This window comes from Leucopleurus acutus (assembly GCF_964270905.1).
Source record: "Leucopleurus acutus genome assembly, chromosome: 10".
In the NCBI taxonomy this organism is placed as follows: domain Eukaryota; kingdom Metazoa; phylum Chordata; class Mammalia; order Artiodactyla; family Delphinidae; genus Leucopleurus; species Leucopleurus acutus.
The window spans coordinates 40,083,660-40,111,453 of record NC_139153.1 but is presented as its reverse complement, the minus strand read 5'-3'; the positions used below and the strand labels follow the sequence as shown (position 1 = coordinate 40,111,453).

The following is a 27,794-nucleotide window of genomic DNA, read 5'->3' as shown; positions in this document are numbered from 1 at the left end:
TGGAGAAATTTGAACACTCAAATTGCCGATAAGGCAGACCTTGAAGAAACCACAGACCCCTGCACCTTGGGTTTCAGGCCCGCCAGCCCCATCCTGGATGGGGTTCTCACTTCCTTCACAGCAGCTTTGACGCCAGCAAGCCCCGTGCAGGAGTCAAGGAGAACCCAGCCAGCCCTGTGATCTGGAGCATTCTGTGGGTGCCATGAGACCTCCCAGAGGCTGCAGATCCCATCTCCCCATGGTGCCTGCCAGGCACAGCTGCCACCCTCCAGCTAAGGGAGGGCTGGGCCAAGCCCACATCTCAGACACCAGACAGTGTGTTATCCTTTAATGAAGAGCCAGGTCAGTAGGGCCACCATTCTCCCCGAGGCCCCCCTGCAGCAGACACCCCTCACTCCTGGCTGCCTCGGTGGCAGGGTGGCCCTGAAGCAGCCAGCCCTGCTGAGAGGTCAGTTTGCAGCAGCCTAGGAAAGGCATTCATCTCTCGGACCTAGGAAAATGGCAGCAGCAACATGGCCAGTGGCGGCTAATGAGGTCAGGGATGGTGGAGGAGGAGGGCGGGACAGGAAGTGGGGGCTCTCCTCCTTCCTCTCTGAATCCCCTGGGATAAAGGCCAGTGTTCAGGAGCAGTACAGTCTCCCCAGGGGCTGGAGGCCCTTCCAGCCACTCTCTGGAAGCCCTTAGTCCCCAGTTTCCCTCAGACTAACATCACACAGAAAGTAGCCCGCAGGGTCACTGGCCTCAGGGTCACCACTCCATCAGCCTCAAGGCCCCACGCCTGCGAGATGTCCAGCAGGGCCCAGGCCAGAGCCACCAGGAGACTTGGAGCCACCTTCCACTAACTCCGCTGGGCAGGCACTACAGGCATCTAAGAAGGTGGTCTCTCCCTCGTGGTTCCGGGGCTGCCCAGGCGGGGCTGAGGCACAGCAGGCCAGGGGCTCTCCAAGTCCCTACAGATCTGTGACCTTGTTTTCTACAGCCGCTGCGATCTGCTGGAGCCGATAGCCCAGCTGCATCTTCTGGGCCGTGCCATCTTCCTCCAGGGCAGTGATGATCTGAAACACAGAGACCAACTCAGCAGGGGGAGACCGTCAGCCTGCCGTCTCGTCTGCCTTTGCCACAGACTTCAATAGGCCTCCACAGCTACTGCAGCAGGTGTGGGTAGGGGCCCGAGAAACCCTGTGAGCTGCCGCACTCACTTCCTCAGGGCCCCCTCGGGGAGGGGATGATGACAGCAGAGTCACTGTGGGGTCTTAAGGATTAGTGAGGTAGGGAATGAAGTACTTTACTCAGTACCTAGCACTCACGGTAATGCATATCACCTCCCCAGTAAAATCGTTTGAGGCCAATTTCACCCACCATGCTGGTCTTCTCCGCCACAAACCCCCTGGAAGCCCTGCTCCACCCATCCTGGCTCCCCCGCCCACCAGGCAACAAGCAGTTCCTAAATTCCTACATGCCGGGTGCTGGACAAGGAGCAGGGACCCAGCAGTGATGACAGGTACGATCCCTGCCCTCGTGGGGCTCACTGGATGGGAGACAGGTATTGACCAAACACGGACAACTACATAACCACAAGGGGGGCTGCCACAGAGGGAAGGGTGGGAACAGGAGGGGCTTGCCGGCCACGCCTCCACAAGGGGACAGCTGTGTCACACAGCCCCGCCTCCCCCACACCGGCACCCACACTGTTTGGAGCAAGGCACCTGGACTTCACGCTTGCGCATCACTCCTGTGTCAAATGCCTGTCCCCACTCCAGGCCTGAGCCATGAGGCAGGGCCCTCATCGCTCAACAGCAACGGCCACATCCCTGGGGCCACGCAAACATCTGGGTAGATGATTCCAGCAGGCACTCAGTGGGTTGATCGGTGGGCGCTCTGATCCTGAGGCCCAGCCCAGGAATCCCCCAGAAAGCCCCCTTACCGGCTCTGTTGTGCCCTCATCTGCCCCAGACCCTGTGCCCAGACCCTCCTCTCTGGCAGCGCATGCAGCCCAGCCAGGCCCACCCCCCCCAGAGATGGCCTGCACAGCACACTGCCACATGTGGTCTCAGGTAGGGCTCTGAGGGAGCACAAGGTCGGGGCACAGGTGGCCGCTGTGTGTTCCTCCCAGCACATCCTGCACACCATCTCCAGGCCCTGGTAGATCCCCAGCCATCCATCACCACCACCATGCCCAGGAGCCCGGCTGAGGAGCCCGGATGGGAAGGGCGGCAGCAGGTAAGAGCCGGGCCACTACCAGGAAGCACACCTGAAGAACACTTCCCGAGCACAGGGCTCAGCCCCCCTCCACCACTCTGTGCCTGGGGGAGACCCGAAGGCCCCACACTTGCGTCACAGAGCCAGTCACCCTCTCGCATCGTCCTGACCATGCCCAGGTTCTGCCCACCTGGTCATAGTATTTGTTGATATACTTGTAGAGTTCGTGCAGGGCCACTCGCACCCCCAGGTCTCCAGAGTAGTTCTAGGGAGGAGAGACAAGAGGTTACAGAGATAGGGGGTGCTGCCAGCCACCAGAGGAGGCCCAGGACCCCAGGCAAGGGGAGTGGGGAAGAGGGGGCTGGGAGGTAGAGGAAGGAACAGGGCCCTGCATTGGGAAGCAGAGCCCCTCCACAGACAGGGGATGCCAGGCTAGACGTGCTAAGCTGGGGACAGGATAGGACCAAAGGGCCTCCTTGGTGGAGAGAGCCTGGATCTGTAGTTTCACCATGGCCTGGGGTCTCCACTGGGGCTCGGCCTCTCTCCCCCTCCAGGCTCCAGCTGGGACCCTCTGGCATCCCAGGCAATTGCAGAGCCAGGCAGAATAGGTGCTGCTCACAGGCTGTGACCCAGCATAGTTCTGCTGTGATCTCAAGTCTTTCCTGAGGTCACACCCAGGTCCCTCCATGGGGACATCTCTGAACCTCAACCTCTTCAGGACAATGGAGTTGATATCACCTAACTTGTAGAGCTTTAATGGGAATCAAATGAGAAGTAATCAAAGCCCCCACGCACGGCAACACCCCAAAACTGTAGCTGCTATTGTTATTGTGGTTGTGGTCATCATCATCGTGGTTTCAGATTTACATTGTTTATAAATTCCCCGGACTGGACTGTTTGGAGGCTGTTTTAGGAGTAGGTGGGGGCATGTCTATAGTGCCAAGGAAAGCAGAGCAGTAGGAAGACGTGGACAGGCTGACCCAGGCAGTCCTGGGGCTGAATCCCTGCCACCTCGCTGCATTGGAACTATGGTCCACAGACCCCGAGGGGCTGCAGAGGGGCTGCAGACATCTAAACACCTGGCTGAGTCAGGCTCAGTGGCAGCTGCCAGGACAAGGCCCCTGCTGCTCTCTGATGAGACACTGGGAGCCCTGGTCTTTTACAGAGGCAGCGGGAACACTGTGCTGAGGCCCCCAGGGCTTCCCTGCAAAGGAGCAGCGTGAAGGGGGCAGGACCCTTGCGGCAGAAGGCCTATGCCCAACCCAAGAAGCAGAAGGAGGGCCATACCCGGGACAGCTCGGCCAGGATGGAGTTCATCTCTTGATCACTGGCGGGGATGGTCTGTCTGATGTCTGCATAGTACCTGCCAGAGATCATGGGTCCGGCAGCCGCTGGGGAAACAAACCCCTCTTCACCCCACCAGGCCCACCCCTGGGCCTCAGCTGTAAACACCCACCAATCCGTCCAGCCATTATCCCCCAGATGCAATCCCTTTCCCTCGTACCTTTCCACCATCCGTTTGTACCGGGGAATATCCCGAGCATACAGAAGTTTGTTGATGGGAGAGTCCTGGGTGCCAGCAGGTGAACAGTGAAAGGAAAAGAAGGATAAGAGCTCCTGTTAGGGTGACCAGCTGTCCCAATTTTCCCAGCACTGTTTCAGTTTTAAAACTAAGTCCTGAATTGCAGGAAACCTCCTCAGTCCCAGACAACCCAGATGGTTGGTCACCCCACCTCATTCCTTCTGTCACCCCTCCCCCAGTGTCCCATCTCTGCTGTCATCACCTTGAGCTTCCCCCCATCTCACTCCAAGGTCATCTCTCAGCTCCACGTGCCTCCACCCGGACCTGGCATGCAGGGTGGGAAGGGTGCAGTGCCGTGTGGAGCCCTAATACTGCTTCTCCAAGTGCTATTCATTCCCCATGTAATCATTTTAAAAATCAGGAAACTAACCCCGAAATTTAATTAAATTGCCCCAGACCACCTCACTCCTGTGTGGCTGAGCTGGGATTTGAAGCAGGTCTCTCAGACCAGGGCCCACAATCTAACACAGCCAATACATCCTCTACCACCGAACCGGGCTCCAATCCCAGCTCTGTCCCAGTGGCTGTGGGCAGCACACTTCCATTCTCTGGACCTGCTGCCTCATCCTACAGCTGCTGGGAGGGTGAGGCAAGACTGCACTGCCCCCTGTGAGCAAGGGGGTGAGTGCTGGGCCTGAGGCAGGATGCCTGCTTCTCAGCAACTCTCCATGGGTGGCCCTTGGCATCCTGGTTTGCACTATTCCTGAGCTACCCAGGAAGCATCTGCAGTGCTGCTGGGAAGGGGAAGCAGTGTGAAGATCAGGCAGAAGAACCCAGCTACCATACAGCACACACCCTGGAGGTGACCCCTGGGTCCTGGTGTGGCTCTGTGGTTCTCAGCTCATCGCAGGCAGAGTAATGAGCGCAGGCAGAGGAAAAATGGCTTACAAAAGACAGCACTACAGAGTGGAACTTTCCATCTTGTTTCCCCATGGAGAACTCTCAAGAGGTCCCAGGCCCAGGGGTCGAGGCTAAGCAGAGTCCGTTACGCAGAGCCACGACAGCCCTGCCTGCTGGGTGCCTGAGCAGTCATAGTGGTGACCCCATATCTGTCACAGGACTCCCTGGGTCCTGACCACTGTGACAACATACCTCCCCCTCTCTGTGCCACCAGGCAGCCCTGACCACCTCTCCTCCATGCTTCCCAGCTCCCCTGTCAGCACATCCCTCCTCGCCTGGTCCTCCCCTGGACTCTGCTCCCTGTACTGCACGGGCTGGCAGACACTTCCACTGCCCTTGGGAATCAAATCTGGGAGGCAGCCTGGAGCTGCTCTGTGATTGTAGAATCCAGGGGCTCACCTCCTCCAAGTCTCAGCTCACCACCGCCAGAGGCCCGGGGTGCGTAAGGAACCCCTCCCTCTTCCTCACCCCCACATCCATCCAACCCACAGCTTCTGCCTGCCCTGTACCCTCTAGTCCCAGCATGAACCTGGCCACCGCTCGTCCCAGGGACAACACAGCTTCCTCTCTGGACGCCAGGCTCCAGTCCATCCACTGCATGATTGCCAGGAGGCTCCACCTAACTCTCAGGTCTGACCACCCCCTTTGCCCTCAGGGTGAGCCCTTGCCAAGTGGCCCTGGCCTCCTGCCGCACCGCCAGCACTCTTTGCTCCACTTAACCCTGTGAATCAGCACACGTGCCCCCTGCCCTTGCTCATCCCTGAAGGCTGAGGCACGGCCACCTTCTAGGGAGGCCAGGGACAAAGCCTGTCCCCGGGCCTGCGGTCAAAGGCCTCCTATATCCTCCTCCTTGACATCCTCAAGAAGGCCTGGAGTCTGTGCACCACAGCACTCTCCATCCCCGGCTACGCTGCCCCACCCACCTAGACCCTCCCGGTCCACCCCAGCCAGCTCACCCGGCCCAGCTTGTGGTCAGCCAGGGTGCAGGCATCCATGAAGGTCTGTGCAATGACCAGGAACACTGCATCCATGTTATCAGATGTCTGCACGTCGAACACAAACTGCGGGTTTTTTATGATATTGATCCAGAACCTCAGCGGCAAGCTGTGGGCGGGGCAGGTGTGGCCAGTGAGTGTGCTGGGGAGACAGGAGAGAAGACCCCGCACATGGTAGGCCCGCCCCGCCCCACCCCCACCTGTTGGTCTTCCATATATGGACGGTGTCCTGGTCCGAGATGCCATGCTGCTGGGCCTGCTCATCCAGCAGGTCAAAGAAGTACTTCACAGCTAGCGGCACGGGACGGCTGGTGCTGAGAATCACCTGGAACAGGTCATCCACAAACTTCTGCAGGGTGCCCTGCGGACGAGGGGAAGCACAAGAGATGCAGTCAGCAAGGGGACCTCAGCCCAGCCCAGCCCAGCCTCAGATGCCTCGTGACACCAGGCCTGTGCGAGCCCCACATACTCCCAAATCCCACTACCTGTCTCGTCCCTGCCCCCAGCCCCACCTTCATGGACAGCAGGCGGGTCAGGTAGATCTCAGGGATGGCCTTGGCTCGCTCCCGCTCCCCGCCCCGGAGGCTGCCCCTCCGAGGCCTGGGCGGCTCCGGCTCCTCGCTTGGCTTCACCAGGTGCCAGGGCCGGATGCCCCCCTCGTCCACATCCTCCAGCATTGGGGTCCCTGTACCAAGACCTTACAGCTTGTCACCCCTCATCAGGTGCCCCCTGCCCTAGACCCCCGGGGTCCTGCCAAAACCTGGGAGTGGGGGCACCCGGTTAAGGGCTTCTCTGGGTGGAAGGGAAGTAGACACAAGCCCACCCTGAAGTCCAGAGGACCTTACCCCGTTACTGGAGACTGGGCAAAGCAAGGGTAGAGGACTGCGATGGCAGGGGTGGGGCGGGGGGGAGGGTAAGTACTCACTCTCTCCAGGGACGTAATCCTGGCTTTCCCGGAGGACATGCTTGGTGAGGCAGGGGACGAGGGCCACAGTTGCTCCGTCTGGGACCTGTGGACCACAGTTGGTGACCCCTCCACCAGCCCACCCCACCACAGCCTCCCCCCAGCTCCCACCCCTCCCACCTTATAATGCTGCAGGGTGTTCAGGCGCCTCCACAGACCCTGGACCTCAGAAGTCACGTCCTCGTCAGAAAGAATGAGATGCCCGGCCACCCCAGACCGCCATTCTGCAAGGACAAGGTGGGCTTGGTCCAGGGCTTTCAGAATACCCTCCCTGCACTGGAACCTGTCCCCTCTTCTACAAGGACACTGGCCCCTCCATCGGGGCCACCTCACCCAACTTCTCTGAAGTCCAGAAACAGGGGCCCCTCACCAGGTGACAGGTCGTCCCTGTAGAGGTGTTCCAGAGCCCACCTCCCCTGGGTGATAAGCTGACCCCGCAGAGCTGGTTTAGGGCCAGCCTAGCCCTGAGGGTCCCCAGACCACCCTTCCCCTCTGCCCTCACCGACGTCCAGGGTGCGGGGGTCTGGCCGCTGGGCAAGAGGCACTCCTTTATAAAGCTGGTCCAACATCTTTTCCTTGGCCTGGGAGATGGTGTCACAGTCCAGGACCTTCACAGGCACGCCCTGGGCTTCTCCCGCTCCAGGCCCCACAGCCAGTAGTGCATTCAAGGTCTATGCACGATACATGGGAGCAGTCAGGGCTCATGCCACATGTGGGATGACCAAGATGCAAGGCCAAGGCCAGGGACAACCCATAAGGAAGCCACTGCCTCTGACCTCCAAGCACCAAACAATCACTCCTTGTCTCTTCACCCGCCTGCCTCCCCAGGGACAGCAGCTCCCTCCACTCTGTGGCCCCAGCACCTGGCACAGAGCACTAATGTCTGCTGGGTGAATGGCAGAAAAAATGGCAGAGCACAAGTCCCTCTGAACTCTGATCCTCAGGCTCCCGGCGCAGACAGGCTGAGGCACCTGAGGAAGCCCGCATAAGAAGTGGGGTCTCCACTAGCCAGAGGAGCAGGCCTGGCGGAGCCTGAATGGGATTTTCCCAAAGGACCTCCACGTGGGCCACAAAGGGGAAAGTTTCCCAGAGGGAAACAATGGGCAGGTCTGCCAGGGTGACTCCCAGCTTGGTGGGCACAACCATGCCCCTGGCAGGATGCTAAGACCATGATCAGGCAGACACTCAGGTCCTGACACAGCAAGGACCCGGACGGGCCCCGGGCAGGGTTGGCTGCTCCCTAGACTCTGGATGTGGCCACCCTGACCCCACCCCAAACCTGGGGAACCTCTGAGGTCCTATCTTCAAGATCTGGCCCTCAAGCCTCTATCCTGCAGCCAGCTGGAGGTTAGGCTGGCTCAAACCAGATGCAGACAGCCACACAATCATACGTGGTCACCCTCCTCACCTTCATGGGAGACTGACTCACCAGCAGGTTCTCTCTCTCCCCCCTCCCTCCCCCCCCCTCTTCCCCCCTCACCAGGGGACGGTACTCCACGTCCTCTCGGAGCAGGCGGTTGTCATTCAGGGTGTATTTGGCTTTGCCAGTCACGCTGTCTACCGGCCCCTTGTCCACTTGATGCTTAATTCCACGGAAAAGCATGTACAGAGGCTCCCCTACCGAGTCCTGGGAGAGTGGCGGGCAGTTAGGACACCCAGGGCAGGGGACAAGCATGGGATGGAGGTGCTGGGGGAGGGGACAGGATGCTGGCCGCAGAAGGCTTAAGGTGGCTGAGGACATACTGGGCAGGGGTGCCCAAGCTGTGCTGGGACAAGAAGCTGCGTGGTTCAGAGTCCTGACTCTCCCTGGAGGGGAGCCTCACCCACCTCTGCCTCACTCACCCTCACGAAAGTGTAGAGGCAGATAGACATCCAGTTGGTGAGCAGCTTCTCCACCACGGTCTCTGTCCTGGGATGACAGGAAAGAGCGGGCAGAGTCAGCAGGTGGGGACCCAGGGCTTTCTATTCTTCAGACCCCAGGCCCCAGAGGGCCTGACTCAGGTCTTGGCTCCAGCTGTCCACAGCCACCTGGCCCCCGTAGCGTCTTACGGGCATACAGACCTGCGCAGCATCAGCTTGGGGTTCTTGGCCACGTACTGGGCCACCAGGTCACTGAGCAGGGTGCGCAGGATGTCAGTGAAGTACTCAAGCTTCCCGTGCAGTGCCACGGTGAGCAGAGATGCCACGTAGGCGCGGTCCCGAGCTGAGAAGGTGCGCTGGCTCTCCAGGGTGTGGATGAACTGGCGCCAGGGAGAGGGGATGGGTGGGTGTGGAGGGCAGATTCAGAAACGGAGGGACTGAGAAGGGATGGGGCTGGAGGGTAGGGGGACCCCCTCCCCACCCCTGGAGGGCCCAGATAGGGGGTGGGGCCGGCACCTTGATGAGGAAGAGCTTGCTGTTAAGCAGGTTGGAGAGCTGCCCCAGCCCTTGTTCCACAGTGGGTCGCCTGCTCTCAGGCACGCCCAAGTCCCGGTGCAAGGGTGACTCCTGGTGCCCAGGGAAGAAGACCCTCTCGGCATACACCTTGTAGTCGAGGAAGGGGATGCCGCTGCCCAGAAGGTCACTGGTAAGATCGGTCATCTCGGTCATAAGGTCTGTTGAGCAGAAGAAGCCAGGTTTGGGCGCAGATCCCAAGGTGATGGGAGCAGGCTTGGGCAGAGCCCTGGAGCGTGGGGTCTTCGCAGCCTCACCTGTGAACTCCTTCTTGCAGCGGTCCCGCACGCTGCTCTCCAGATTCTCCAGCTGGATCTGCACCTTCTTATAGTCCCTCAGAGCCTGCTTGCTCTTCCTCCTGCTCAGCACCAAGGTCAGGGCAGGGAAGGCCAGAGGAGGCCCGAGCCCTTGCTGGGTCCCACCGGGCCCAGGCCTGCCCAGGCCAGCACAGTCTAACCCTGCCATGCCCAGCCAAGCCAGGGCCTAGTCAATAATTCAGCCTGTCCCATCCCAGGCAAGTCATACCCACCCACGACTCATCTAGCCCAGCCTAGCCCAGGGATCAGCAAACTATAACACGGCCAAATCTGGCCCCTGGCCTGTTTTTATAAATAAAGATTTGTTGGAAGACAGCCATGCTCATGTGTTTATATGTTGTCCGTGGCTGCCGCTGGGCTATAATAGCGGAGCTGAGTCACTGCCACCCAGACAGCCTGGCCCACAAAGCCCGAAATAGTTACTCTCCTGCCCTTTAATAGGAAGTGTTTGCCTATCCCTGGTCTAGTCTACCCCTTCCCAATCCAGCCACACCTACTACCTGCCCAACCCAGCCACATCTGGCTGCACCCACCTGTACATGAGGACAATGATGATGACACCCAGAGCCAGAAGAGAGGTGCCCACCCCCAAGCCCACCTGGGCTGCCATGGGAAAAGCCACAGGGCTCTCGCCATCGTACTGCACGTGGCCCAAGGAGAAGCGTAGGTTCCCCATCTGCACCTGCACAGGGAGCCACATGTGAGCAAGAGGTCAGCGCACGCCGGATGCCTGCCCCGGCCCAGAGCCTGCCCACTGACCGTGAACTCAGGCAAAGCATCAGGCACCTCCCGGAGGGCATGGTGCCGGGGTAGGGGCTGCTCCACGGGGGGCTCGCAGTACAGGTGGTGCCGGGTCAGCGTCTTCACCATGCAGGGGCCGTCCCCTATCATGGCCACCACCTCCTCCTTGGACATTGCAAGGTCCAGATTCTCCCCCTGGAACATGGGGTCACTGATTGATCATTCAGAACTCTTCCTTGAGGGGAGGAGCTGATGGCCACTCAGATCCTATCTCCCCAAATGTGAGACGGATGGTCCTGAGACCCACCCCCAGGAGCAGTGCTGATGGTGCCTCAGCACCTCTTGTCCTGCACATGGGGTGACAGCCCCATGGATGTTTCCCAAGCTGCCCCCTGATCCTTTTCTGCCCCTCCCGATCCTTCTTCCTTGAGTCTTAACTTCTCCGGAGCTAAAAATCTGGAGAATATAAAGCTGTCCCCAAATCCTACGCAGTGACCTTACAAAGCAGAGCCCCTGCTACTGCGTGTGTCAGTACACACGCCAAGTATGTGTCCACATGAGACAGCCTGCCAAATGGGCATCAGCCCAGGCGCCTATTGTGTACCTCGCCGCCACTGCGTGTGCCAAACTATTTACATATCGTTATTCAGACACCTGCCATAGGGTATGTCAGGACCCAGACCACAGGACCTAAGCCCCGGCCAGGTGTGTCTGGCTAGGCACCCCGCCGCCAGCCCCCTCAGCACTCGCCATGTCCATCCACTGGCCCTTACTTTGCAGTCATGCCCCCTGTGCCACACACAGCAGTACCATCCGGCAAAGTGAAGGGTCTTGGGGCCCTGCCAGATCCCACTAGGAGCAGTACCTCCACAGAGAGCACACTCCCAGGCTTGTGCCGGAATGGTGCTGTGGGGTCCTCGGGGTTGAGCGGCTGCAGAGTGGGGTCGGCCTCATAGGAGAAGGGTGTGGGGTTCAGTGTTGCAAAGTCAAAGACCAGGTTTTCAAGGATGAATTCCACACGGACCCAGGGGTCCTCAGGCAGGCCTGGGAGGGCCGGCGTGCGGCACGTGATGAGCTGGGAGGAGTTCACGTGGCAAGGCTCCTCAAACTAGGGCAGAGGGAGGGAGGACAGGGAGGGCCTGCTGAGGGTGCACAAGGGGGGCGTCCAGCAAAGATGGGGACATAGCCTCCACTGGTACCCGCCACCCACAGCTGTCTAGGGGTGGGGGAGGGATGAGGGGCAAGGTGGGCGATGGCTAGCCCAGTGCAGGCAGGGGATGCCCTTGGGGCTCCTACGTGCAGGCCGCCACAGGAGGCTCCGGGGGAGCACGCCGTCTCTGGGATCACGCGGTGTCTCCACCCAAGCCCCTGGCCTGGTCCTGGAGCTCTCGTGGCCACAGTCACTCGGATTCTTGGTGTCTGCACCACGTCCAAATTCTGGCCACGGACCCATATCTCACGTCCTCCACTGAAAACACAGCCCATGAGCCACTTATGGCTTATGTGAACAAGGCTTTAAAGCACAGCCCAGTCCCTGATGTTAGGTCAGCTCCAACCCAAAGCCCCACGGCCCCTCTCCCCACCAGCAGCATAGGAGTCGAAGCCCCCCACATAGAGCCCTACAAACCCCCATATACTGGAGCTGCAAAGACCTCCCAACCGCATGCCATGCAGCCATGCCCTCGGCCCAGCACCTGAGGAAGCTCTTGGCGGGGCCAGCAGAGGTGACATTGGGATCTGATGTGTACTCGAACTGGCTGTGATGAAGCCTCCGCTCAGCAGCCCCAAACCACACAGCCACGGGGAGTGTGGCAGGCGTGGGGTGTGGGCTGGTCTCACACCGCAGTTGCTCCGCCTGCTGCTCCAGCAGCCTGAGAAGGGAGGGAGAAGTGGCAGGCAGGCCCGACTGGGCCAGAGGGGCACAGGAAGGGGAAAGGGGTGATTCCAGGACACGGGACCCACTCGGGCCACAGCTCACTTCCCCCTTCAGTGCTGATTGCAGTCTCCACAAGTGACCCTGGAGGCTGCACTCCCAAGAAAGCCCCAGCTTCGAGAGGGGCTGGCCACTTTTTGATGGAGCAGACTTGGCCCTCTCCCCATTTCTGCTCTCCCTAGTATCCCACCCCTCCATCTTCTCCCCAGAGCTCAAGGATTTTTGCAGAATGAGGAAGCGTCCCTCACAGGTGACAAGGCTGGTCTCCAACTACCACTCGGATGTCCTCCAGCCGCCCGGTCAGAAGCTTGGAGCCATGCAGGGTGAGGTTGGTGCCCCCGGCTCTGGGGCCTCGGGCCGGGAAGATGGAATGCACCTTTGGGTCCTGTGGGAAGGGGACAGGGAGAAACAGACAGGCATCAGGCCAAGAACAGGGAGGCAGGGGGAGCAGACAAGGAGGCCCTGGGGTGGGGAGCCCCAGGGAGGTGAACCAATGGGCTGGGAGGAGCCACCTAAGGGGGTGGCCCATGGGTAGCTGGTGGGGACTCAACAGTCAGGCACCTGGTAGGCAAAGTCATGCTCTGAGACGCCGCGTCCTCTTCCTGGCACCTCCACCGTCACAGCGCCTGCCACCTCCTCCCCGCTGGCCCCAGTGATACACACAAGGCTGTGGGCACAGGGCAAGCTGGGGTGCTGGGCCACACTAAGGGCCCTTCAAACTGACCCGGCCGCCCCCTCCCTGCCCCACTACATCACGTGTTCTCCCTGGCTCCCAAGATTGACAGAGATCCTCTTGCTTTGGAAGGAATTCCTTAATGACTCACCAGGAGGCTTTGGCCTCTGAGAATTAATATCTGTGGTTCAATCGTTCAAGTCCACCCCCAGAGGCCCCTGACAAGAATTTCTCTCTCTGTGGGGCACCAGCCCTGGTAAGGCTGGTGGCAGGGGTGGGTTGCTGAGCTAATGAGTGGGCCTAACCGGCCACCATCACCGTGGGCACAGCACCAGTTACAAGGTGGTGGAAACTTGATTTCCTCATGAAAAAACGTTCCCGAAAGCCTCTGGTCAGGTCTGGGGATGGACGTGAAGGGAAAGTGAGCAATCTAAGAAATGCTGGTTCTTAGCCAGGAAACAGAAGCTTGGGGCAAATTAATCTCCAGAATGTGAAGCCTGCAGTGGTTCGACTCTTTGTGACATTGTCACGGTCACTGCAAACACCCCCAGAAAACAGAACAAGCGAAGTGTGAACTACCCGGGAGAGGCTTCAGCTGGAATGTATTTTAATCACTTTATAAATCAGTTCAGAAAGTACTTTAGTCTCACGGTTCTAGAATCATTAACACTCACCTAAAGTTCTCAGTCATAATACATTCGGGGGAAACAACATGCTCTAGCAGAGTCTTGTTGAAAATAAGACTGCAGGGTACTTGCCTGGTGGTGCAGTGGTTAAGAATCCGCCTGCCAATGCCGGGGACATGGGTTCAAGCCCTCGTCCGGGAAGATCCCACATGCCACAGAGCAACTAAGCCTGTACTGAGCCTGCACTCTAGAGCCCACATGCCACAACTACTGAAGCCCGCGCGCCTAGAGCCCGAGCTCCGCAACAAGAGAAGCCACCGCAATGAGAAGCCCGCGCACCGCAACAAAGAGTAGCCCCTGCTCGCCGCAACTAGAGAAAGCCTGCACGTAGCAACAAAGACCCAATACAGCCAAAAATAAATAAATAAATACATTTTTTAAAAGAAACAAAATAAGACTGTGGGACCCCAACACGGGCCTACAGATCCAGACCTCTGCAGGAAGTGGAGGGAGGTGGTCTAAGGATCTGCTCTGGGGGGTTTTGAACCAACTCTCCAGGTAACCCTGACATTCGGCGGGTTGGAGACCTGCTGCTTGTGGATGTCTCCTTCGCTGTGTTCTGCGTGTGCACATTTGGGACCCTGCAACTGCCAGCCTTGTAAGCCACAAGCCTTGGGAAAGTGGGAGGGGTCCCAGGGACTGGACAGAGGGGCCTGACACTCAGCAGGTGTGTCATAAGTCTATCCCCGTGAGGAGCCTGCCCAGGGCAGTGCTTGGGGAAGAAGGGTCAGCAGGTGGGAAGGTCAGCCGCAGAGCACAGCTGTCTGGGATCCAAGGAGCCTGCTACCACAACTATGCCCGTGGTCACTTGGAAAGCCGGGTGAGCACACCTAGGCAGTGCCAGGAAGCAGAGCCGCCTATCAGCTCTGAGCAGTGACTAGACCCAGGCCAGAAACCTGCAGGTCTGTGCACAAAGCCAAGGCCTTGATAGTAACCCCAGCCCTGAGACACTGTGATCAGAACCAAGGAGAGGGGGAGGGGGAGGGGGAGGGGGAGGGCAGACGAGTAGTGGGTGGATGGCCCTAAGCAGGAAAGCCAGCTGTGAAGCCCGCGGGGTGCCCCCTGCTCCTGTCAGTCCAGCCCACTCACCTGCTGGACACCTCGTACTCCTGAGCGTCCACAGCACAGGGCACTCCAGCCACCCTGACCGTGTCCTGCACGTCCTGCACGTGTTGGCCCAGGTTGGAGCCCCTGATGGTGACACGGGTGCCTCCGTCTACAGGCCCAGTCAGTGGCTCCACCTGTTCCAGGACAAGGATGGCTCACCTCCACGCACCTGTTGACCTTTGGCAGCCTGGAGAGACAGCCCCAGCCTCCCACCTTTTGGGACACTGAACCCATAGCACCCCGAACCCCTTGAAGGGATGCTCCAGCATTTCAACACACCGAGTGGATGAGGGGTGCTGGGCACTGGGTGACCACAGCCTCAGCCTCGCCACAGGCCTCCTGGGCCACACAGCGTGGATGCTTCCCCTTGCACCACACACAGCCGTACTGGGGCATGGCAGTTTGGCAGCGGCTGCAGTCCTCGTGTCCCACGGAACAATCATACAGCACCACTAGGGGCGGAGAGACGAATGTGAGAGGCAGGCCAGGAAGAGCCCTGTTGCCACCAGCCAGTCCCAGCAGCCCCGGGTCACTCACCGTGCAGCCCATCCACACTGTCCACACGCAGATGGCCAGCCCGACGCAGAAACAGCCCCACGCGGAGCTCTGGCTGTAGAGCCTCATAGCTGAGCTGGAGAAATGGGAGTGGGGTCAGAGCCCAGGGTTAGGGGAGGCGTCAGGCCTGGGGAGACGGTGGTCAGAGAAAGGACCAAAATGACTCATGGGAACACAAAGCCAGAGGCCAGAGCTGGGATACAGGACCCCATGGGGCACAAGGTCAGAGGTCAGAGCTGGGGTACTAGGACTCCCTCGGGGTCACTCAGTCAGAGAATGGGCTGGGATGAGTGCGGTGCAGCCAGCTAAGCTTGGTAGCCAGCCTGTGGCTAGTGCGCCCTTGCCCACCCAGGACTCGGGATCTGTACCTGGTGCTGCTGGCAGGTGACATGGCACCGGGTATCTGGAGGCAGCTCGCATTCGACCCGGGCCTCAACCACCACCTCGTGGCCCTCCAGCTCCATCACACACTCATGGTCGCCTGGGCTGTCCTGGGGACAGAGGACACAGCTACGGGGGCAGCTTCAGAAGCCAGGCCTGGTAAGCCCCACAGGGCCCCAGCACAGTCCCCGGGTTGGGGACCTGAGGCCGTGCCCTCCCCTGCTCCCCGGGACTCGCGCATAGTTTGCCAACAGCCAAGGAGGCCACAGCAACAGCTGCAAAGAGGACACACTCACCTGGAAGAGGCGCAGGTTCCTGCCCAGCAGTCGCACTTCTCGCTGCACGTGGACCGGCATCAGGCTGGAGCCCTGCACACTCTCCACACAAGGGCAGGAGCCTGCCCCCAAGGTCATCTCCTCCTGCAGGCACCAAGCGCCAGGCAGTCTATGGAGCCCACCTGCCGCCTCATCCCTTTCCCAGGCACAACCCCGGGGCCAGGCCAGCGTGAGGCAGCGGACGCCCCCCTCCCCTCCATCCTTCCCCTGCAGAATCGCAAGGTGGCCAAGAGGCTGCATCTGTCCCGATCCCCTCCCCTGAGGCCTCCTTCCTGGGCCGGGTCTCACCAGCTCCCAGAGCCCAGGGGTGTCGTACTGGTAGTCAAGGCTGGACAGGAGGATGAGGGGGGCGGGAGGGCCCTCGTGCTCAGCAGAGTCTCCATCACCTGAGAGGAGGGTGGAAGTGGAGAAGGCGGGCGTGTCACCCCCTGTCCACTCATCCGCCTCGGGCAGCTCGCCGCCTTCTCTCATGAGCCAGTCCAGAGCAGGCTTCGTGGAGCCAGCGGCCCCTGGGAAAGTGGTGGCTGGAGCCGTGCTGGGGGGCTGGTCCAGGGGTACCGCAGAGGGGAGAGCCTCGGGGCCAGGCTCTGCAAGGGCGGGGGGCAGTGCTGCTGCATCTGAGGGCGATGGGTGGGAGGCCAAGAGGTCCTCGGCGGTGGCCATGGGTCCGAAGGCTGTAGGGGCAGGGACAGTGGTTCCAGGCCTCTGGCGGGGGCTGGGAGGAGGAGGGGCCTCGTGGAGAGGTGAGCCCGTGGAAGCCGAGGCAGGTGTGGGGCCGGGACCTGCCCACGGCCCCCGGGGGCTGAGCAGGGAAGGCCTGGCCCCGAGGGGGACATCCAAGGCTGTGGCTGTGGAAGGAGTGTCCACAGGAAGGGCGTCAGGAGTCAGGGCGACCGTGGCCCTGGGGGCTGTGGGTGGGAAGGAGGTGGGTGCGTCTCTTGCAGGAGGGGCTGGGGAGAGGGGCGGGCTCTGAAGGGGGAGGCAGAGAAAGACAGGAAGGGCCACTCAGCAGGCAGGTGCGGGAGCGGGCAGCAGGCAGGCAAAGGGTGTGTTAAGAGAAAAGGAGACCAAGGAAAAGAGAAACAAAAACAGCCCATTAATTCTCCAGAGGGGAAGGGGAGGGCGCGCTCTAGGGGCGTCTATGGCATCTGTGCCAAGGTGGGGCACGAGGCCAGACCTCCCCTCCTCTCAGCTACAGACGTCCTCTCCCGAAACAGGTGGGACGTTGACAGCCGTCCTCCAGTGAGTCCGTCACACACAGCAGGTCAGGTGCTCACGACAGAGCACCCGGGGCAGGCAGACATACAGACCCCAGGCCATGAGAGAAACCCTCACAATGGGGAGCCCGAACCCCCCCTGGGGCCCGGTCAGGAGTTGGGCTCACCTGTCGGCTGACCACCATGGGCCCAGCATCACAAAAGGCCTTGTGCGTGCACAGGTGCTGCCAGACGCACCAGTTACACCCCCAGAGGCTTCTCACGCAGGCCTGGCACCTGCACAGAGCACAGCCATGGGGTGCGGATCGCCACAGGGCAGCCCAGGGGCTGGGGGTCGGGGTGAGGAACTCACTGTGCAGACGGGCGGAGCAAGGTGACGGCCATGCAGTCATAGAAGGAGAGGGAAGCCTCGGCAATCACGACGGTGCCAAACCTGAGCTCCAGGCTCACGGAGACGTGGTCTGCAGAGGGAGGAGCGAGCTGGGCTGAGGAGCAGGAAGGGGCACTCAGACCCCGAGCTGACGTCCCAGACCACACAGGGTGGGTTTAGCACTCTGACCAGGAAGGGGTGCCCAGGGTCGGGAACACAGTCCACAGGGTAGAAAACAGGGACTGCAGGGATTGGGGACCAGAGGGGACCTCAGAGAAAGGCATTGCTGCAGGACCCTTTGCCTGGATTCACACCTCATCCTGATCACACCCCTTGGAGCAAGATGGGAGGAGAGCGGGGCTCCCAGGCCCCGGGCTGGCTCCTTCTCTCACCCACCAGCTTCTCTCGGCAGCTCTGGAGCCTCACTAGGGTCTGGGGAGGGGCACATCACACCAGAACTGGTAAGCAGGGCAGGACTCTGGTATTCCCCAAAGTGGCAGGAGTAAGACTCCCCTGGCCACAGGGGTGGCAGATCGGGTACCGACAAGAAAACCTGCGAAGAGAGGCCAGGACATGCTGTTGGAGCCACTGGGCAACAGATCAGGGCTCCGTTTACAGGCTTCCAATGTGGGCAGGCACCAGCGGCCACCAGCCCCCAGTGACCACAAATACCCTCCAGCCTGGGTTAGTAACAGATGGAGAAAGCGGAGCCCCAAGAGAAGCGACTTGGGCAAGGCCATATGGTACTTAAAATTCAAGGTTGCAACCCATCACCAGAGCTCCCCCCGGCCAGGGCTCTGCCTGCTCTGGTCTTCACCTCCCTCCTCTCCTCACGGCTGATGTTAGCAGGACTCAAGGTTGCCACTTGCAGACAGCCCACCTCAGGCTGGAAGCTCCACAGCCACCGCTCTAAGCCCTGGCCCCGAGAGCACTCGGAATGGCGACTGCACCTGGGCAAGAATGACCAGTGTCCACCTGTGACCCTCACAGGGCCACTGGCAGTTCATGGGGCAGGGACACCTACAATCCTACGGACCTGGGCAGGATCCTCAAGTGGGCCACGACAGGCCTGGCAAGTCAGGGTGGAGGATAGGGGTGAGAGTAGGGCGTTGGGGCATCCAGGGGTCAAGGGTTGAGAGTCAAGGGCCAAGGACCAGGAACCCTGGACAGGGCAGGAGAATTGAGGGCATGGGGCTGGGGTTGGGGTGGGGCTGGGGAAGGGGCCAGGGTCGGGGGAGCGCTGACCTGCCGAGGAGCACACACCACCCACAGTACGGGTCCCTGTGAGCCAGGCAAGATGCACAGTCCAGGTGCTGAGCACAGGAGGCCACAGGAACCTTGAGAAGCTACAGCAGCAAAGAGGACTTGAGGTCAACAATCCAAGCACCAGTGGCTCTCCACATATGGGCCCCCAGCTCCCCCGAGGCCCCTCCCAGCAGTCATGCCCTCCCTGGCTGGCGCGTGGCACTCACCGTGCTCTGGGTCATGACGTACAGGTGCTCGAAGGCCCCATCAAAGATGAGGTCTCTGCTCACCGCAGACCCCTGCTGGATGATCCGTGTGGAGTACGGGTGGCCATCACTCCCTGGGCCCAAGTAGACCTGAGATCAGAGACCACAAGATCTGAGGCCCAAGGCCCTCCCCTCTCGCCCCAGTAAAATAATTTACAGAATTTCCTCCTAGAGAGTACATGTCATACCACCCGTCCCCAGAAAGAGGAGCACAGGTCATCTCTCCCAGCCAGGGCCAGGGGCACATCACATATCTCACATCGCAGCCCCAGGGGTCTCAGGCGTAGCTCTGCCCAGCCTGGGTCCCCAGCAGCCTGTCGCCTCCAGATCCTGGGGCAGGGCCCAGTACCTCCTGTGGACTCACCTTATGCAGCTGCCCTTGACTGTCACCCAGGAAAGCAATGGTGTGTCCATCTTCCACAGTGATCGCCACGGCTGTTAGCTGAACCCCTGGCCACTCCAGAACTGGCGTGGCTTCCAGGGGGACACGGCTGGCCATGGGGCTGGGCGTGTGGTCTGAGCCACAAGGGTAAGCATCCAGGGTGTCCTACAGGCAGCAAGAAGCACAAATAAGGCCCTCCCTGGATAACGTCCACTGGCCCCTCCTCCCTGGACAACCCCACCCCTTCTCACCATCTCTGCCAGCTCTTGGCTCTCCCACAGCTGCGTTCTTAGCCTTGCCTCAGTGGCTTACCTCCACAGTCTGCAGCGGCTCCGTCCCCCTCTTTTGATCCCCACATGCCTGGGGCCCCACCTTCTCCCATCCCTGGCCTGGGAGCTGCTTCCTCCAGTTCATGTACTCAGCCTTCTCCTGGACCACTTTTCCAAAGCCTCTCCAGCTTGCATCCTCCTCTCCAGGTCTACTAACCTGGGTCTCCTCCCACCTCTCACTGACTCAGTCCCCCTATATGTGGCTTCTACCCTTTTCATCCATCCTGAGACTAGAGCCAAACAAGTCTCAACCTCACCTGCCTCTCTCGCTCAAGAACCTAAAACAATAGATTCCATCCCCTTTACATTCTGGGTCCCTGCCCCATTCCCAAGAACCTCAAATGCCCTTTCAGTCCACCTACACAAATGCCATCCCTTCAGCGCCTGGTCCAAACCCACCCCTGCACAGCTGGCTCTCTGTCTCCCTGAATGCCACTCTTACCATAAGGTACCCATCCATCACCCAGACACAAAGGAATCACTTAACATCCATTGACCTGATCAGTAAATGCCTGGCCAGTGGCCTCAGAGACAGGGAAGGGCTGGGCGGTGCCAGGACTCACCACGGGCAGCTGAGCACAGTCGGAATTGACATCATACTCAATGTAGGCCACCTCGGCCCCATCCTCAGCGCGGCCCTCCCGAGTGTAGCAGGCATCACGTGTGCGATTAGCAAGGCGATCCACCTCATCCAGAGGGAAGGCACAGAGGGCAGAGGCTCCAGATGCCCCGGCAGCTGCCAACGGGGGCCGGCCCACAGTGGGGGGAGCGGCCGAGGAGAAGGCTGCAAAGAGCACCTCCCCCCGGGCCACCTCCGCGGACATGGCGACAGCCGCAGCCTGGATCAGCCCGTAGCGGCTCCCCTGACAGGCCAGAGGCAACTCCACGTAGGAGTAGTAGTGCTGGTCCCGGAGGCACACACGGGACACATAGGCACGGAAAGCTCGAGACTGAGCCTGCAGGTCCCGCCGGAGAAACAGGAAGTAGGCACTGGCCCCGCGTGCAAAGGCGCTCACAAAGTGGTGGCTGTACTCGGAGAGGCGGCCCACAGCTAGCTTGGCCGTCTCCTCGTAAGAGAAGGCAGCCTGGGGGTCCAGCGGCCTTAAGGCGCGGGTAGTGATGGGAGGGATGCCTCCCCCCACACCCCTGCTGGTGTAGCCCCGCCCCACAAAGAGGAGGGGCTCCTCAGCCAAGCCCTGGGCCACCAGTCCCACCGTGGTGACGGCAGGGTCGTTGGCAGCCACATACTGGGTGTCCCCAGGTCGCTCTGGCCGCAGCAACAGCTGCCCGAGCTGCCCCAGGCGCCGCTGTTCACAGACCCCCTGGTGCACACTGCCACACACCACCAGGGCCCCAGGGCTCACCAGGAGCAGCTGGTTTGGGTTGTTCGTGGGCTGGGCCTGAGGGCACTCATCAGGTGTCACAGGTGGCAGACAGTCCCTGCTGTCTAGCACAGGGCCAGTGGACACAGTGGCCTCCAGCTGCAGTTCAGGGCTCAGCTGGAACAGGAAGTTGGTGGCTCCTAGGTAGAGGGTGCCTGAGGTGGGATCCCGCGCCAGGTGCTGCAGATGCGTACCATTGGGAGTGAAAGCAGTCGGTGGAGGGGGCTGGAGGGTGAGGACCCACCCGGCCCAGAGTGCCTGGAGAAGAGCTGGGCCGAGGGCAGGCATGGTCACCTGGTAGGGAGAGAGGTTGAGCGGGGCTCATGTGGCCGCCTGAGCACCGTGAGACCACTGGTGAGGAGTAGGACTGTGATGCTGCCAAGATGCCCCTCCTAACTCAGGGAGGACCAGGCTTAGATGGCACTGTGGTTAGGATGACCCCAGGACCACACACTAGCAAGGGGTCAGGAGACATTTTCCTGGAAACTTCAACGCTGCCCATTCTCTGTAAGCACTACTCTCTCAGGAGACCTGCACCCCACACCCCTCACCCTGCCCTGCCCTATGTCATAACAGGGTCCAAGGGTAAGAGGCTAAAGGGGCAGAGACATGGGAAACATCCCATTCCCAGGGACTAGGGCCTGGAAGGGGCAGGAGGGCAAGGGATGGGAAGAAGGGACCCAGAACCCCAAAGAGAGAAAGGCACCCTCTGCATGGATGTCAGTTTCCTGGGCAGAAAAAGGGAGGGCAAGGTCTCATGGGCCACCTGCATGTTAGAGTATGGTAAGAATTGGATGAAGGGCCTTTCAGGCTAGGAATCCAGAAGGGTAATAACCACAGAACCAAAGGGCCAGAGAGATGAGGGGGGTTAAGGCTGCCAGGGAGGGCTTCCCTGGTGGCTCAGTGGTTAAGAATCCGCCTGCCAATGCAGGGGACGCGGGTTCGAGCCCTGGTCCGGGAAGACCCCACAGGCCGCAGAGCAACTAAGCCCGTGAGCCATAACTACTGAGCCTGCGCTCTAAAGCCCGCAAGCCACAACTACTGAGCCCACATGCCACAACTACTGAAGCCCGCGTGCCTAGAGCCCATGCTCCGCAACAAGAGAAGCAACTGCAGTGAGAAGGCTGCACACCGCAACGAAGAGTAGCCCCTGCTCTCCGCAACTAGAGAAAGCCCACGCACAGCAATGAAGACCAAACACAGCCAAAATAAATAATTTTTTTAAAAAAAAGGCTGCCAGGGATAGGGCCTAAAAGGCTAGCTAGACCCCACCTTGGAGAGCCCTCAGCAGAGGTGGGAGTCACACTGCTCCCAGACACCTAGGTGTGAGGTCAGGCTCACCTGGCAAGGCCAGCTGGATCAGGAGACAACAGCATGCCCCGTGTGAGAGTCACCTAGCCAGGGAGAAAGCAGAGCATGAAGCTGGGGGTTGGGCTGCAGGCATTTGGGCTCCCCACCATGGAGGCAGCACAAAGGTACCTCTCCCGGCTGCCCAGTCTGCTGGTGGAGCTGGGCCCAGCCTGGCCCTCGGCCACCAAACACATTCCACAGGGACGCCTCCTCAGAGCCCACAGAGAGGGGGAGGGCAGCAGAACCAAGCACCCTCAGGGCCTGGGAAAGGGCAGCTAGGAAGGAGCTGCGCGGCTGGCAGGGCCCAGTCAGGCCCCCACTTTAGTCCTGTGCCCCCTGCAGCCCGTTCTCGGCACTCTCCCATCCTCATCCTCTGCCCAAACTCCCCTATCAGGGTACCCTGGTACATACCCTCCACACAGGCCCGGAGCTAGCCTAGGCCCAAACCACCACCAGCACATAAGCAGACACATGCTCGCACACACCAAGAAGCATACATACCACCCACCCTGGATGCACACACCCACACACAAACACATGAGCACGAGCACACACACAGATGCATGCACATACTGCCTGTGCATAGCGCACGGAGTCACATACCCAGAAATACAGGCAAACGTCCCACACAGACACGCTACCCACCTGCACTTAGACACCTGCACAAAGACACGTCCACATAGACAAACTTTTTACACAAAGAAACATGCACTCCACACAGGCACATCACATGCACCCACCCACCCAAGACATACACACCACCACCCACTTTCAGACCCCACACACACAGACTCACACACACTTCCCTGGTTTGAGCCCTAAGTCCTAGAGGGCTGCAGAAGCCAGGCCATCTCTTGCTATCTCCTCTCCTGCAGGGCAGAGCAGAGCAGGGCTGGAGGGTGGGGAGCAGGGGGAATTGTCCTAAAGGAAGTCACCATACTAGATGTGCCCCACATCCCCCAGGACCTTCACAGACCTTGAGTGCCTGCTCTCCTCACAGACCCATCCTTGCAGGCTCCACCTGAAGCCAGGTGAGACCAGCCACCTTTCCCAGACCTGGATGGTCTCCAGCCAGGAGCACCAAGATTGGTAAAGCACAGAGGACAGGGCATGCATCCCAAGCTGAGACACTTCCCCTACTTGCCTGTGCCCAGGCGGCATGGCCCAGCCCCTCCCACCACCCAGCTGCCAGTCTGCCTGTTCACTCTGTTCCCAGAGCTTCCCAGGGTCCAGGTTGGCTCCTTCCAGCCAAGGCTCCCGGCAGGGTGCTCCTGAGGCTGGCCCAGAGTGAGCAGGGCTGGGCGTAAGGCTTGGAGGAGGGTCCAGCAGCCCGGTGGAAGCAGAGTACTGTGGCCACGGCCTGGCTGGGCAGTGCTCCCAAAATAGCTTGGGGGTTTCCATTTTTAGTGTGCAGAGAACAGGGCAGCTCTATGGGAGCAGGAACAAGGCAGCCTCTGTTTGCCACTGAGGGGGTAGGAGGAGGGGGCCGGCAGGGAGAGTCGTGAACCCGGCGAGAAGCCCAGGACTGTGGCAAGGCCAGGCTTCCCAGGAACCCCCCACCTTGTTTCCAAGGGATAGGGGGAGAAAGTTTCTTCCTCTGGGAAGACAGGGTCTGCCTGAGGATGGGCAGAGGCCATCTCCCATGCTCAGCCACTGCTCAGTCCCTCCTACCACCTCCCGCCTAGGGATGTGCCTTGGGCAGAGGGTCTGACCCAGCATTCGCTTACAAACATTTGCTCAGCGCCTACTTCAAGCCAAAGTTCTCCAGCCCTCAAAGGGCAGCAACCAGGACAATCCCTAAATGTAAAATCCCAGCTGGGTTGAGTGGCCCACAGGAAGCGGATGGGCAGGATCAGAACAGCTCCTGGCAAGGCCACATAGGATACTGGAGACCGACTCACGCTGGGAAAAGTGTCAGGCTTCTTCAATCACTGCCACAGGGCCGAGCAACCCTCGCCCTTCCCCACATACCATGGGTAGGAGGAGGACAAAAAGAAGAAGGGCACATATTTCACTTAACCTCTGCCACCGGCCATAGAGCAGCTCCCAGCCCCTCCAGCTTACCCCCTCCCACCTCAGGGGAACTTCAAGCGATGTATCGGAGTACATCCCTCCTTCCAGAGTCTTTGGGGCACCCCAGGGGCTGGAGTATAAAGGTCAAGCCCTCCAGTCCACATGCTCTCCTGTGCGATCCATGCCAGTGCTCCCCCGCACATGCTCTTCGTTCCTGCCAGCCTGAACTGCAGGCTGTTTCACACTCCTCCGTGCCCACTCCCTCTCTATCCCATTAGCTCTGGTGCCCAACCATCACCTCCCAGGGAAGCCTTCCCTGTCTCCCCATGCTCCTGAGGAGCCCACTACACATGGCCAGTGGACATCCCCAGCCACCACCCTCGTGTATATTGCAGCTCTGCCTTGGGCTCTCTAAGCTTCAGGTTTCCTATCTGGAGAATGGGAGGCGGGACTGCTCTGACCATTAAACGTGATATGGTGTGTGCCTAGCATTAGAGGCACCAACCAAGGCCACTCTTCTCCTTGTTCCACACTCCCACTCTTGAAACTCCTTAAAGGCAGGGAATGTGACTTTTGATTCAGAGGCTCCAGTAACCAGGACAAACGTTAGCACAGAGCAGGTGCTCCTTACATGTTGAAAGAACCCTCATTTCACAGCCAAGAAAACCCAGCCAACAGGGGAGATATGGAACCCACAATCCTCTCCAAGCCACCTGGCTTCTTGAAGGATGACACAGGGTCAGCCCCACTTTTATTAATGACGAGGCCAGAGCAGGCTGAAAAGGCTGGTTTGGAGCTAGGCCTCAGGTCCCCAACTTACACAGCTAGGATCTCTTGCCCATTCCCCAGATCTCAAACCCCAGCCAGAGTCACAGCCAAAGCCTAGCTCTTCTGGGCCCACCTTTCTCTGGACCGCTTCAGCAGGGCCCAAGGCTGCCTAACTTCTGTCTGCAAAGAGCAAGCACCTCTCCCCGCCCTCCTGGGGCTGTCCTCACCAACCAAGAGGGCTTATAAACTCTGCCCTTCAAACTGGGAGAGGGTTCACATCCCAGCCCTCATTTACCGAGTCGCGGGGATTAGAGTGGGAAACCGGCCTTTCCTTTCTGCCCTCGCTCTGCTCCCAGGGTCCACCCAAGTTACTAATTGACAGCGCAAGAGTGCACAGTGCTTACCCTGTTGTTTGTGTCGAGGTGGGGTGGGGGTGGGGGTGAGGGTCCACCATTTACCGGTGAGGACTCAAGGAGTGCTCATCAGTCACCCACCGTCAGTATATATACGGCGGATGGGGGGCTGGGGCTTCCCCTCTGGGGGTGCGTGGCAGGGGGATCACAGGCTGCCTTTTGTCAGTTGCGCCGAGCGCAGCCTGGAAGGGCTGTTACTACGTAGGGGAAGCCTCGACCTCCCCGTCAACTTTTCCCCGACCCTCCTCCCTCCTCCCCGACCAGAGCAAGGACCCCACCAGTGGTCCTGGGAGGGCGGGGAAGAGGCCGGCCGGTCCCGGGCTGAGGCGGCTGCGGCGGCGTTGGCGAGGAGGGGGCGCGGAGGAGCAGCTCCACCTCCTCTGTCTCCCAATCGCGTTACAGGCGGAGCCGCCAGAGTTTCCCTCCGCGCGGAGAAGTATGGTCCCAACTCTCAGGACCGAAGCCGACCACCATTCACACGGGCTGCCCAGGCCCGGCGGCATCGAAGCTCCAGGCCCTTCCATCCCGGGGATGCGCCGCCTCGCCCCGGTCCCACCGCCCCGGCCCCGGGCCCCGCACTCACCACCCGGCCGGGCCCCGCAGGACTAGCACGCCGAGGCGGGCGCCGGCCGTTCCGGGCTCGAGATCTGCGCGCGCGGCGGCGGCGGCCTTCCCCCCCCCCGCCCCCCGCCGGAGGTGGGTCTGGCGGAGCCGCAGCTGTTACCCGGAGACCGAGGGGCGGAAAACTGCGGCCGCTGCCCGCCCCTCCCGCCGCGGCGCTGCCACCGCTGGGAACAAAGGAGACAAAGCCGCGTCGGCCGGGCCCGGCTCCGCTCCTTCCCCCCCCTCGCCCGCCGGGCCGCCCTCCCCCCGCCCGCCGCCCAGGCCAGGCCGGAAGCAGCCGGGAGAGCCAGGCGCGCGGCCCCAAGCCGCCCGGGACCCCGCATTCCAGCCCGCCCGGCTCTGCACTTGCCGAGGGCGGGGGACTACACCCCTCCTTCGCGGGGGCGGGGGGGGCGGCGGGGGCGGGCTGCACCACGGCGGTAGCCAGGGCAACGCGGACGGCGGCGGGAGGAGGGTGAGGGGCGGGAGCCCCAAGGACCAGCTGCCCCACCCCGCCCAGTCCCGCCGGGCCTCACCTGCGTGCCGCGCTGGAACCGGAATTGGGAGGCCTTGGGGATGGGAGGTGCCGGACTGGGGGTCGCGCTCTGCACCGCGCCCCGGCCTCTGCCTACCTGCCTGCCAGCGCCGGGTGGGACCCACGCCCCTCACCTGCCCCGCCTGTTCGCTAACCACCACCCCCGCTGTGCGGCGCCGCGAGCTCCCTCTTACCTGTCCAATACCTGGTTCCTGTGGTCGTCCTCCTCCAACTTGAACTCCTAGGCGCCTGGTTTCTCCCCACCGCACCAGGTCTGCCCACCGGCTCTACTCCCAGGACTCCCAAACAGCCGGCGTCTCCTTCCGGCCCCCACCTCTGGCTGTGCGGGAAGAGCGCAGGCTGTGGGGTTGGGCCTGGGCTTGCGCCATCACTAAGCCAAGTAACCTGACCCCTGCCCCCCAAACACACACGCCTATTTACTGACCGCCAAGTGGAGGTGATACCACACCTAGGCCGGCTGTTAAAGGAGGGCACACCGCTGCAAAAGTGCACAAGCAAGGGCACATTTCCTTCCAGACCTGCACCTGGGCCCGCCCCAAGCTAAGAAGCCTTGGGCAAGTCTGGACTCCCTCACCTGCAAATACTTGGGCCTTCCAAAGGAGGTACACTTGGGTTCTCTCCTGAGGCCCAGGTGTGCCCTCTGCTGGGCCCTCCATACCTTGCCCTGCCCACTGCAAAAACTCAGGAGCCAGGACCTAGTCCATCCTATTAGGACTTCTGGAGAGCTTTGGCTCATGGCCATTGGGACAGCCTCTTGGGAGGCAAAATTTGTCACACAGAGATCACTCTGGAAGCCCCCAGAGCCTCCACAGGCTTGGGGGAGCCTCAATCAGAAGGTTCTGGTCATCCATACTGGCTGCTGTCAGAAGAGCTAAATCACAGGCACCCTCTTCCCACCTGCCACCCATCAAGAGTCATCATTCTCATATACCCGACTCTGCCTTCCAAATTCTCCCTCCCCAACTCCTCGGCTCGCTCCCTTCCCTCCACCTTCTTTTCCAACACCTGGGTCCATGACTCAGCACCTTGTCCCCACCAGGATGGCACCCCTTCCCTGGTTCCCTCGTCCCTGGCCTCTGGACATCAGAGTGGCCCTCTG

General features: G+C 60.7%; 1 protein-coding gene across 1 annotated transcript; it reads right to left on the bottom strand.

Annotated features, from left to right (window-relative positions):
* On the bottom strand, window positions 1–26,993 carry PLXNB1 (plexin B1). The gene is made up of 38 exons (XM_082847273.1): window positions 26,869–26,993; window positions 22,334–22,386; window positions 20,174–21,286; window positions 19,264–19,446; window positions 18,861–18,989; window positions 18,634–18,734; window positions 18,206–18,338; window positions 17,785–17,941; window positions 17,371–17,479; window positions 17,186–17,294; window positions 16,090–16,770; window positions 15,763–15,885; window positions 15,454–15,576; window positions 15,068–15,161; window positions 14,810–14,982; window positions 14,513–14,664; window positions 12,626–12,731; window positions 12,313–12,449; window positions 11,826–12,002; window positions 11,428–11,599; window positions 10,997–11,239; window positions 10,150–10,326; window positions 9,924–10,072; window positions 9,331–9,431; window positions 9,017–9,234; window positions 8,702–8,880; window positions 8,483–8,549; window positions 8,121–8,267; window positions 7,143–7,311; window positions 6,761–6,864; window positions 6,602–6,686; window positions 6,189–6,361; window positions 5,877–6,037; window positions 5,638–5,785; window positions 3,704–3,768; window positions 3,487–3,562; window positions 2,390–2,464; window positions 1–1,055 (listed from the first exon to the last, which is right to left on the bottom strand). Exons 3-38 carry the CDS (start codon window positions 21,278–21,280, stop codon window positions 951–953), a joined length of 6,408 nt encoding a protein of 2,135 aa, XP_082703399.1. The 5' UTR covers window positions 21,281–21,286; window positions 22,334–22,386; window positions 26,869–26,993; the 3' UTR covers window positions 1–950.
* Between the last annotated feature and the right edge of the window lie 801 nt (window positions 26,994–27,794).

What these genes read in the sequence shown, in the direction of transcription:
- PLXNB1 (XM_082847273.1), bottom strand. Translation starts at nt 21,280, where the DNA reads ATGCCTGCCCTCGGCCCAGCTCTTCTCCAGGCACTCTGGGCCGGGTGG. An exon ending in GTCAAGGGCAGCTGCATAAG is followed by an intron (nt 18,990 to 19,263) that starts GTGAGTCCACAG and finishes CTCTGATCTCAG; the next exon opens with GTCTACTTGGGCCCAGGGAG. An exon ending in ACGTCATGACCCAGAGCACG is followed by an intron (nt 18,735 to 18,860) that starts GTGAGTGCCACG and finishes TTGCTGCTGTAG; the next exon opens with CTTCTCAAGGTTCCTGTGGC.